Source organism: Monodelphis domestica, chromosome 1 (assembly GCF_027887165.1).
Source record: "Monodelphis domestica isolate mMonDom1 chromosome 1, mMonDom1.pri, whole genome shotgun sequence".
NCBI classification, from domain to species: domain Eukaryota; kingdom Metazoa; phylum Chordata; class Mammalia; order Didelphimorphia; family Didelphidae; genus Monodelphis; species Monodelphis domestica.
In genome coordinates, this window is record NC_077227.1 from 707,959,111 (window position 1) to 707,970,936 (window position 11,826).

General features: G+C 47.4%; 1 protein-coding gene across 3 annotated transcripts in view; it reads left to right on the forward strand.

Annotated features, from left to right (window-relative positions):
* Positions 1–6,772, forward strand: part of DPEP1 (dipeptidase 1) — a 59,702-nt gene extending 52,930 nt beyond the window's left edge. For all 3 annotated transcript variants that reach the window (XM_007477327.3, XM_001377554.5, XM_056811059.1), the window contains exons 3-11: positions 1,983–2,115; positions 2,993–3,125; positions 3,296–3,446; positions 3,932–4,001; positions 4,172–4,348; positions 5,315–5,399; positions 5,490–5,565; positions 6,055–6,190; positions 6,289–6,772. In XM_007477327.3, the coding sequence (XP_007477389.1) occupies positions 1,983–2,115; positions 2,993–3,125; positions 3,296–3,446; positions 3,932–4,001; positions 4,172–4,348; positions 5,315–5,399; positions 5,490–5,565; positions 6,055–6,190; positions 6,289–6,453 (1,126 nt within the window). In that variant the 3' untranslated portion in view covers positions 6,454–6,772. The remainder of the gene's footprint in view (positions 1–1,982; positions 2,116–2,992; positions 3,126–3,295; positions 3,447–3,931; positions 4,002–4,171; positions 4,349–5,314; positions 5,400–5,489; positions 5,566–6,054; positions 6,191–6,288) is intronic.
* Positions 6,773–11,826: the final 5,054 nt, after the last annotated feature.

Consider the following 11,826-nt stretch of genomic DNA (forward strand, 5'->3'; position numbering starts at 1 on the left):
CATCTGAGAAATGAAGTTGAAGAACATTCTAGGCTTGTGCAAATACAGTGAGGTGGGAGATGGCATGTCAAGTGTTTGCTGAGACAGACAGACAGACAGACAGACAGAGACAGAGAGACATAAAGAGAGATGGTTCATCTGAGAAATGAAGTTGAAGGAGAACATTCTAGGCTTGTGCAAATACAGCGAGGTGGGAGATGGCATGTCAAGTGTTTGCTGAGACAGACAGACAGACAGACAGACAGACAGAGACAGAGAGACATAAAGAGAGATGGATCACCTGAGAAATGAAGTTGAAGGAGAACATTCTAGGCTTGTGCAAATACAGAGAGGTGGGAGATGGCATGTCAAGTTTGGCCAGAGCTCATTGTTTGTTTTTTTTTAACCCTTACTTTCTCCCACAACCCCCATCCCTGGGACCCCTACCTCAATCCACACCCCCCTCACCCAGGACTCTTCCTTGGAGTGATTTGAACATTCAAGCATAACCACATGGGGCTCTTGCCCTTTTAGACAGAATCCCAGCTGATCACTCCTTCCTCAATTCCAGTTATTGGAGAGGGTTCGAAGGAGATAAAAGCAACAATCTAGAAATTCTGAGGCATCCAACAATCCTGGGAGGCAGCAGGAAACACTTGGGGTCCTTCGTCTGCTGCCTGGGACCTTCCCCTTGAGCGGAATCAGCAGCCCCCAACCTTCAGTGCCCCGTTACTGGCTGGCTGAGGCACCAGACACTAATGAGAATTTGTTTGAAGTGAATAGAAAGGGAGGAAAAGGGGTTTCCTCCTTTGTTTATATGTCTTCCCTAGTTGTCTGGGGCTGTAGGTGTAAAATCCTTACAAGCAAGCTCATTTGAGTTCATGTGTTCAAATGAGTTCATCATCCCTCCTGCCGCATTCTGGAGCTCGAGAGGGTTATATATACGGTTGGGAGGCTGAGGAGACACTCCTGGGCCACAAATAAGTCCCAAATGCACAAAGGAAGATGTTCTTTTGGATTAGAGTGGAAAGGGAGGATCTGCACGATTGGAGGCCAAGAGTTGAAGGGTTTGCCTGAAGGCGGGGGAATGATCTCTCCTTTCCAGACAGTGACTAGTACAATAAAGAGCCTCATATCCATATTAATAATAATTAGGGGGCAGCTAGGTAGCACAGTGGGTTGAGAGCCAGACCTAGAGAGGGGAAGTCCTGAGTTCAAAACTAGCCTCAGACATTTCCTAGCTGTGTGACCTTGGGTGAGTCACTTAACCCCCACTGTCTAGCCCTTATTGCTCTTTTTCCTTGGAACCAATACACAATATTAATTCTTTTTTTTTTTCACAATATTAATTCTAAGATGGAAGGTAAGGGTTTAAAAAATAAAAGTTCAAAAAGCAGATAGTTATTTATATAATATTCTAAGTTTTTCAAGGCACTGTACATTGTTATCTAATTTAAGCTTCATAATAAATTTTAATTTTAAAAAAATTGTTGGTGTTTAAAATGTAATTTAATAACATTTAAGTCTCATAATAAAACCATGATTATCTCCATCTTTACACTGGGGGAAGCTGGGAGTGAGAGGGGTCTCAGAACTAGCCTGTGAGGTGGGACTTAAACTTGATTCCAAGTCTGGCACTCTGAGGCCTCACGTAGGAGAGTCAGCTGAAGGAACTGAGGCCATTTGTCCTGGAGAAGAAAAGATGCGAGGCAGGAACAAAGGGGCTTCAGGATCAGACTCGGCAGGGAGTGAGGGGGACGAGTGTCGCAGAAATGAGGATTTGGACCCACCTAGGTAAAACCTGGGGAATTCGTTGTACAAGTGGAAGGGGCGGCCCCAGGAAGGAGCGACCACAAGAGGTCTTCAAACAAAGTCCATCAACAATGTTGGGGGGTGGTAGGGGCTGAAGGGGGAGGGGAGGGTCTCTGAGCCCCCCCCCCCCCAGCTCTACAGGGACACTTACTGCTCTTTGCCTTCTCCTGGCACCATCTTTCCCTCTCCAGGCACAATGATCTACCGTGGCAAATACTGAAAAAGTTCAACGGGCAGCTGCAGCCCAAAGAAGCCAACCTGACCCAGCTGGAGGGCACACACACCAACATTCCGAAGCTGAAGGCTGGCTTTGTGGGCGGCCAGGTAGGGGGAAGGAGAGGTGGGCCGTGTGGCTTTCGCCCACCCAGCACATCCTGGGCACACAGGCCCCCCTGGAAATATAGGGGAGAATGGAGGGAAGAACACGGAGAGAGGCTGCTGCCGCGGCAGTCACCAGCTTTGGAAGCAGGAGCTTTGCTCACTGTCCAGTAGGGAGACGTTCCCCAACATCCTTCCAAGCCTTGCCTGTGCCAGCCGCTGGCTCCCTGCCCTGGGCAGCATTGGGCTTGGTTGGACTCTCGGTGTTCTGGGACCGGTCCCCAGCTCCCCCCCTTTCTGGTGGCTCCCGCCCCCGTGTTCTGGCCTCTACTCGAGCCTCCTCCCTCCATCCACCCCCTCAGGCTCCCATTTCTGAATTTTAATCAGAAAAACGATTTTTTCTAATGCGTTGTCCCCCCCCCCCCCCCCCCCCATATTGCCTTCTTAACTCAATGATAATCTGCCTGTCTCCTGAAGGCCGGTAAGGTACACATCACACAGGGAGCTTTTCAGTCACCCTGCCTGGGGGTTGGGGTGGCAGAAGTCTCCTGGGGTTTAGGAGATGGTTCGGGGTCCCCTCTGGCTATCCTAAGGATGGCCCTGGTTCACAGGAAAATCATGGATCCAGGCCGACTGAGGACTGAGCCCAGAGAAAGGCGGTGTGCCCATGCTGGAAGTGCGTGCAGAGGCACTTCTTGGGCCCCTCGACCCTCCTTCCATCAGAGACGAGCAGCCATTCACATCCTCCGTCCCCAAATCCAGCAAGACCCTCACCTTCCTCCCGCCGGCTTCCCCACACCTCCAGTGACCTCTCGGCCTGGAATGAGGGGCCTCTGGGCGTCCCCCGATAGCTCGCCCACCCCTTCTCTTCCTTGCCTTCCAGTTCTGGTCGGCTTACGTACCCTGCGAGACCCAGAACAAGGACGCGGTGAGGAGAACCCTGGAGCAGATGGACCTCATTTCCAGGATGTGCACGATATATCCGGAGACTTTTCTGTGTGCCACCAGCAGCGCAGGTGACGTCTCCCTCCCTCGCCGCCCTCGAGGGCCGCCCAGCCCACCGAGCTGATGAGCTCATCTAGAAATGGCAGCCCGGGAGGGGGAGGCGTGGGGTCCCTCCAACCGCGACCCCTCACCCAGCCCCACCAGGCCCCACGGCACTTTACACCCCGCCTTCCCCTTTCAGACATAGCGCAGGCCTTCCAGGAGAAGAAGGTGGCCAGCCTGATTGGCGTGGAGGGCGGTCACTCCATTGACAGCAGTCTGGGGGTCCTCCGAGCCCTGTACCGCCTGGGCATGCGCTACATGACCCTCACCCACAGCTGCAACACGCCCTGGTAAGAGACCAGCCCCGCTGACCCCAGGGGCCATGTTCGGGTCCTAATTCCTTGTCATTCGTTTTCCAATTAAGGTTTCTCTCTCCTACCTCCCCTCCCCTTCTGACACACTGAGCAGAACTAAAAAGGAGACCCTCAGAGCAAGTGCGTGGCTCGCTTTGCCTTTCACTCTCCGTCCCAACGGAGACGTCTCGGTCAGAGCCCTGCGTGTCTTCGTGGCTCAGGCTCCTGGCTGGGCTTTAGGGCGTGAGGCTGGAGGCCAGACGGAGCTAAGGAATGTGCAGGGCGGCTCCACAAGCTTCAGGCCCCTTCTAGCCTCCCCTCCCCACTCCATTCAAGCCCCAGGTCTTCTGCTGACCCTGAGCAAAGCATTTAGCCAGCAGAAGTCCGCTCGCTGGCTAAATAAGGAACGAGAACGGCCACCCAAGCGCCGGGGAAGCCAGAGGGCCACTCTATGCCCTCTGGGACTCTCTTTGCTGTCTTAGGGCTGACAACTGGCTGGTGGATCGAGGAGATGACAAACCCCAGAGCAACGGCCTATCGACATTTGGAAAAGTAAGCAAAAATGGGTCGGGGTAAGGGGAAATTAAGGGGCCTTATGGGCGAGGGTGCTCTCCTGGGGAGGGATCTGCAGCAGGGCCAAGACAAGAGATCAAAGGGTGTACCAGCCCAGGCTGGGTACCAGAAAAGCCTGGGGCTTGGAGGGCCATCCCTTCCCTCTGCAGGAGGTGGTGAAGGAAATGAATCGCTTGGGCGTGATCATCGATCTGTCCCATGTGTCGGTGGCCACCATGGAGGCTGTGCTGTCCCTGTCCCAAGCCCCTGTGATTTTCAGCCACTCTTCTGCCTATGAGTTGTGTCACCATAAACGGAATGTGCCAGACCATATCCTCCAGCTGGTGGTAAGAAGTGGGAAAGGGCCCTGGGGGGGGATGAGTGAGTGGAACCCCCCACCCAGCCCCAGGCACCACATTCTCCCCGGGGGCCTGCTCTGCGTGGCAGTGAGTTAGAGAATGGACCTAGAGGTAGGAAGACTTGAGTTCAAATCCCTCCTTAGACACTAATTGTCTAAGGGACTGGGCAAGTAGCTTACCCTGTTCTCATCCTGTTTCCTCATTTCCTTTGGAGAGTTCTACCAGCTGTTCCCAACTCTCCCTCACTACACTCAAGGCATGCACACAAACATTTTATTTAGACAGAGACAAAGCTTTGTGAACCTTTAAAGTGAGATATATTAGGAACACTAGGAATTTCAGAAAAGCCCAGCCACCCCAGGTTCCCTGCTCAATGTATAAGTTTAAGAGCCAAAACTGGGGGCAACTGGATGGCTCAATGGATTAAGAGTCTAGAGATGGGAAGTCCTGGGTTCAAATTTGGCATCAGACACTTCCTAGCTATGTGACCCTGGGCAAGTCACTTAACCCCAAATGCCTCCCTTACCACTTCTGCCATGAAACCAACACACGGTATTGATTCTAAGATGAAAGGTAAAGGCTAAAAAAACAAACATTGGGGCCAATATTTCCTAGTCCCTTTCCACTAGGAGATACCACCACTTTATATTTTGGAGTACATTTACACACTGTCTCATTCGATTTTCCCAACAGCCCTATCCTAATACCAGGTAAATGATTAGGTTCGGAGTGGCTAAAATTGCTTGCTTAGTTACCATAGGGGAGCCAGGATGCCCTTTCTTTGGCCAGTCTTCGGTGAGACTTACAGGGGCCAATGGATGAAAATTCAGACTATTCTAAAACAGGGAGACCTCTTAGGAAATGCTGGCTTGGTAACTCTTCCCCTAAAATCTATACCTGCCCTTCTACAATTCAAAATTGGACACATACACAGAGGCCCCTCTTTCTGAATAGAACAAGACGAGAAGTCTGGTGATGGTGAATTTCTACAATGAGTACGTTTCCTGCCAAAAGGAAGCTAATCTGTCTCAAGTAGCAGGTGAGTGTGTCTATAGCTTCCGAGGGCCGGAGAAGGGTGGCCCAGTGGGCCCCAGGTGCCAATGACCCACTCCTACCTCTCCCTGGGCAGATCACCTGGATTATATCAAGAACCTTGCTGGTCCAGGAGCTGTAGGCTTCGGTGGGGACTACGATGGTGTTGATAAGTAAGAATAAGAAAGTTGTCCTGACCCCACAGAAAATAGAATTTGAGAAAAGGTCAAATGACCAAGCTGATGTATCTCCCCCCTCCATTTCCTGCCTGATCTATACCAATCTTACTTCCACTATTCTTCTCCACTGTGACCTCCTTTCTCTCCAAAGGAACCTACCTAGCTAAGCCTAGATTCAAGGCAGAAAAGATATAGAGCTGCCTTTCTCTCCATGGAGGAGTCAAGACTCGGCTGGTTAGAGAAAGATGTTAATGAGATCAAAGTCATAGGAACAATCCCCCTGGTTGGCAATTTAGCAATCTTCCTCCAAACAAAGCTTTTATGCACATATGCCTGATTATAAGGAAACTGGGGGACAAGGGCAGCAAAATAAACACGTCTCCTTTCCTGGAACCAGAAAGTGGGATCCTACATAAGCTTTGGATATGAAAGTGGCAACTCCCATTCTCCCTTCACCCCCAAAGTAGTCATTTCTCCTCCCAGTCTTCCCACAGGGCTACAGGATGTTTCTGCTTACCCAGACCTGATAGCTGAACTTCTTAGGAGAAAATGGACCGAAACAGAAGTGAAAAACGCCTTGGCCAATAACTTGCTTAGGGTCTTTAGAGAGGTGGAGAAGGTAAGACAGGAGCAGTTAAGGGGCAGGGCTGGCCTTTGGGCAAATACTGAATCCCTCTTTCCCCACCCACCTTTTACATCATTCTACTTTTCTTCCAGGTAAGCAGCAATAACATTCTGCCTAATGAGAACGTCATCGAATTTAGCGAGATGGAAAGTAATTGCAGGACCTCCTATGGCTATCCTGACCACAGCCCCCAGCACCAGCCTGGAGCCCTACCAGTGGTTCTCACTCTTCCTCTCCTTTACCTGTGGCTGCTCTGACCTCTCTAGCCCACTGCCACCCCTCAGATTCCCAAGCTACAAGGAGGAGTCAAGCCGGCCACAGGGCTGGCTCTAACCCAAGACCACCAAGAGGGGCCAAACCCATCTCCAAACCAAACTCCACTGGATGTTTCTGCAGACAGGATAATCCCATGAGTGATTCAGGCATTGAACTGCTCCTTCCTCAGCTGTTACCTCAGATATAGCAAAGGGAAGAAACTAACCTATGGACAGCTGGTAAATATGTACACATACACACACAATGGACAAAAAGAAAATTCAATAAAAGCTGCAGTCACTGCCATCTGAAGTACTATAATATGTGCTCTTCTTCACATCACTACCACTGCTAAACTGCAGGAGGAAAAAGCAACTTGACCAAAGGTCAGGAGACAGAAGTTATAACTTGGCTTTCTTCTGACCAGGTGGCCCCCACCATGTCAGTTAATCTCCCCTAGCAATAGTAATAGTAATCCCCTAGAAGATGTAGCTCAAACCTCAGTCTCTCCAAAATGCTCTAAGGATGTATGCTGTTATATAGAGCACTTTATAATTTCCAGAGAATGAGGAGGTAGAGGTGGGGAGTGGCTAGCACTGATTAGGAAATCAGGCAATCTAGGTCCAAAATCCAGGTTTTTCATCTACTCCTGACTTGGATAAGCCATTAAACCTGGGTCTCATCTTCCTGCTCTCTTATGTAGGGATAGTGCCTGTCCTAAATACCTAGGAGTTATAAGGATTAAAGACAAAAAAAAAACCAAAGCAAAGGGACTTAAAAATTATAAAGCACTATACAACTATATGGGTTGGAAAGGGGACATTATAAACTCGTGCCCTCAAAAGAATCTTTTTCAGCCTCAAACCAATCTCCAGGCAATAATCAGCAGCAAAATGCTCTCTCTGAAAACCTATGCTCATTAGCTTCTGATAACCACCTTTCTAGGCTGGAAAACAGATGATTTCAAGCGCGTGACTGCCACTAAAATAAGTGGCTGACCTTGGACAAATGACTTTCCCTTATCTATAAAATAAGTCTCTAAGACTTCTTCTAGCACTAACATTTTAGGCTTCCAGGATGCTATCAAGAGAAGAATCAAGTCCATGTGAAAGCTGACTCTCAGTCCATCTTCAAACTGGATCCATAAGTTGATATACTAAGGTAGAGGAGGGAGTCATACAGAGCCATTAAGGGACTTTTCAAGAACCCCACTTGAGCACTAGGAAGAATGAACCTCAGAATACCCAAGTCTAGTTCTTCATCCTCAGTCAAGTCACGAATGGTTCCGTTCCATTGTTAGAACAAATAGGACATTCCTGGGTCAATCAGTGAGAGACGGCAAAATATCTAAGGGAGCAGTTGTTACCAACACTTAGGCATTGATCATTTTCAAAAGTATTACAGACATTTGCAACATGCACCCCAGGCCAGGGGTTACTGCTAGATGTTTTTAGCTTCCCATTTGGGGTTGGCCCCAAACGTAATAACAAAAAGCTTGTATGCACTATGACACCAACAAAAGGCTGTGAAGCTTCAGGAAAAAGACATCAGGAGGCCCTGGATCCTCTTTCAAATCCTGGCATGCCTTCACCAGAAAGAGCCTCACTGTCTGACATGTTTCCTTCCCCATGAGCACAAGGTTGGCAACTGAGACCTAAAGCAGTCTGATTCTCAAGGGCTTTGGGTTCCAGCCTTCCTAGGCTGTATTTTAGTATCTCCTATATAGTTTCAAGACTAACTGGTGTGTCTTAGAATTGAGGAATTGTCAACATCCTGGCCCCCTTCTCAAACATTAAGCCCTCTTCCAGAGAATTTAATTCTTTCAGGAAGCACATACCAGGCAGTGTTAAAAGGGCAAAACAATATGCTTTCTATCTGGTGGTTTTTCACACAATTCTGACCGTGGTACCTTCATGGCACTGGGCTCAAAATATCCTGGGTATTTTATTTCTTAACCACAGGGAAGATTTGCCAGTGGGGAAAGGGCACCCTCTTGTGGGGCAAAAGTTAATACACACATCAAACTTCTTTCACTGGAAGAATGCCTGGTTCCTGGGTTCCTGGCCTGGAAAGGACCTTGGGGTGTGGTTACAACTAGTGATTGGAAGAATGTCACTTGTTTTAAAGGCCATTTAGAGGTCTACAACCCACTGAGGCTACTGAAATTTCATGTCTTTGCATGTGTTTATCCACTCCTCCCACCTCCTCACTCCTCATTCCCTCGTTATCAATTCACACCAGCTAGTCCAACCCCTTCATTTTGCAGAAAACTGAGGCCCAGAATTGAAGTTACTTGTCCAAAGCCACAGGGAATAAGTGTAATAAGAGCCTTTGTCAAGACACTTGTCAAACTCTTGTCCTTCCACTCTAAATCCAATGCTCTTTCCCTCAAGCTATTGCCCTGTTCTCAGGGAATGTGGAAAACGAATCATCTCCATACCCTAATAAAGCCAGACCATCACTATATTTAAAGGGGAAGAGAAATACTACTTAGCTAAAGTTTGGAATTCCTGTGATCTACATTTTTTTTAATAAAAAAGGGAAGGCAGAACAGAGGGCACTAGGAAGAAAAGACAAGGAGTCCTTGGCAGGAGGTCCCACTCACGTTTGGCACTTCTGGCAAGTATGTGCCTAGTGGGCAGGTGACCTATAGTCCCAATCTACCACTGAACTCATTCCACCTTCCTGGGCTTCAGTTTCTGAAAACTGGGGTTGTTGGATGGTTCCTACAGTCTCCTCCATCATCAGGCTGTCTCAAACTTCTCCATAGGTAAAAGATGGAACTAAATATTCCTTTCCTTTGGAACATTCTCAGTCTATTCTCCCATGATTTTCCTGCACCCTCAAGATAGGAACAAATTGAGAAAGGCCTTCAGCACAAGGGAGTACTCCCAGAAGGCTTAAGATGAGAACAGCCCAGGAGGGGAAGAGTTGGAGAGGTTGTGACCTGGACCTGTGAAGGGTACAACTATCAAGATGACAGATCACATAGCTCCTGTTCCTCTTCAAGATAGCAAATCCTTCATCCTGTTAAAGGGAATCAAGAGGAATTGGACAATTGGCTGTAGCTCAACCCGTTTTCCTTCCCACGTACCCTACATCTTGCTTCCACAGCAATGCACCTCTAACCCAGGGCCCCTCAAGGTAACAAGCTGAATTTTCAGGGATAAGAATATTTACTTAAAATGACATTGTAGGAAATTAATTGTATTGATTTTTTTAAGGCAAATTAGCCTGTTCCTTTGATGAACATAAAAACACACAATATTCTTAGGGGTTGGGTTCTTGTAGGCACCAGTTTCATCAAGTTGTTCAGTGCTGGCAAACCCAGAAGACACCAGATTGTATGGATCTAAAAATAGGATAGAATTCACACTTTTGACACTGCCCCTTTAGCCATTCTAATTCTCTCCTGTGATACTTTATGTTTCATTCCTGAGGGTTGCAGGGTCCATGGAAGGTGTTTCCAAAAGTGAGCAATACTGAGTAGATCACTGAGCTCTTGACTTTCTTCATCCAAGACCAAAGTTCAACAGTGGAAAAAACAGGCAGTCACCACCTCAGGAAGCAAACCTGAAATGTCTGGTTTCCAGTAAATGGCATATGCTCCCATCCAAAAGAGAGAAGGATCTTGGGCCTCTCTCTCAGTCAAGGCTCTGGAAGTTCCAAGCTTTGAAGGAAATCTTTAAAGGTGCCTTTTTATTTACACTGAACCCAGATGCTTCCAAGGCCACAAGGATCAAAGGTAAAAGATCAAAAGTAAAAATATTCAAACATATCTATACACAACTCATAAAAATATATATACAATTCCCTTACTATGCAGCACAGACAATTTGGGACCTACTTATGGGCATCCTTGATGAAAACTGCATTGGAGGGGGAAAAGCTGCCTGTGTATAGGCACAAGGTGATATCTCCAGGTACCAACCTTTCTGAGCATGTGTGTGTGTGTTTTTGTTGTTTCTTTTATTTTGTGGGGGAAGGAGGGAATGCTAAAAGGAGTTATCACAAACTGCCTGTTCCCTCCACGATGACAAGAAATCAAACCAAATAAACAAACAAAAAAACCTGAAGCTTCAAGAAAATGGAGTAAGTTTCAAGGAGATAGAAAACTACTCTGGACTCATATTTTTTTCCTACAGGCCTACAAAGAGCTATTTGGGGGAGAACAATAAATCAAGTATCCCATTATTAACCTCTTTGCTTTTCTACCAATGGTTCAGTTGTCCCTAAAATCTCATCACAACTGTGTCCTAAGTCAACAGCAGATAGGGCTTAGGAGAACTGCCAGTGTGGGGACCAAGAATCATTATTTGCAATGAAAGGAAAAAGAAATAAACTGGCACAAATAAGAGGAAGGCATTATGAACATCCCACAGATAAATGACAATATTCTCCTGAGGCACCCAGGCTGAGGGAATATCAGCTCATGAGATTTCCTAGGTTTGCTTGAGGAGGAATGGGTCCAAGGCAGCACACATTATCATTAGCTACTGATCCAAGGGCAGAGATTCTAATTATAAATCAATCTAATAACTCAATTTTTGGTAGAGTTGAAATGTAAACCATAACACTTCTCTCTAGGAAACTGAAAGGGGATTAAAAAACGATTAAACATCCCAGAATCTTCAGGGACTACAGAAGAACTCCTGAGGCAAGTATCACCCAGGAATTAGTAAGGCTTATATATAGGGTGTTCCAAATGTCCTAGCGCCATCTTAAGCCTTAATAGCTTAAAGATACTGGATTCCAATTGGGGCAGGAACCTAGCAAAATGGACTGAACTAAGCTCAACAGCTTAAAATAGCACTGTGATTTCTGGGATACCTTGTCTATTAGGGATTACCACTATTCATCTGTTTCCTTCAACCTTCCTTCCCCCTCCCCCCCAAGAACAGACTACTTTCTAAAAGCAAAGAAATCAGCTGTTCACTGAAGGACTCCATTTCATGAAGCAGATGAACAAGTAACTGAGAAAACTCAAGCCCCTTGGCAAGTCTGGTGTGGGCTAGGCAAGTCTACACCTTTAACACTAGAGAGAGTTCCTTCTTTAAAGGTCACTCACTGGGAGGGAAGTTTTCAAGGAGGAATGTGATCTGCATACAGGCAGACTCACAAAAATAGGCAACCTATATCACCAAAGGTGACAGAAGTCACTGAGACCCACACAACAACCACTCAGTCACAAGCCCCAGGAACCCTCCTCGATGTGCACATACAAAGTCATTGCCCAAGAAGGTGGGATCTTCTGTCACACAGACTCCGCTGTAGAGTCCCTTTGCTATTTAACCAGACATCTGCAAAAGGAAATCTGCTGGCTGCATTTAGCCTTGGACAAAGGTACCCCACCTCAAACCCTAAAGGGGCTGGTT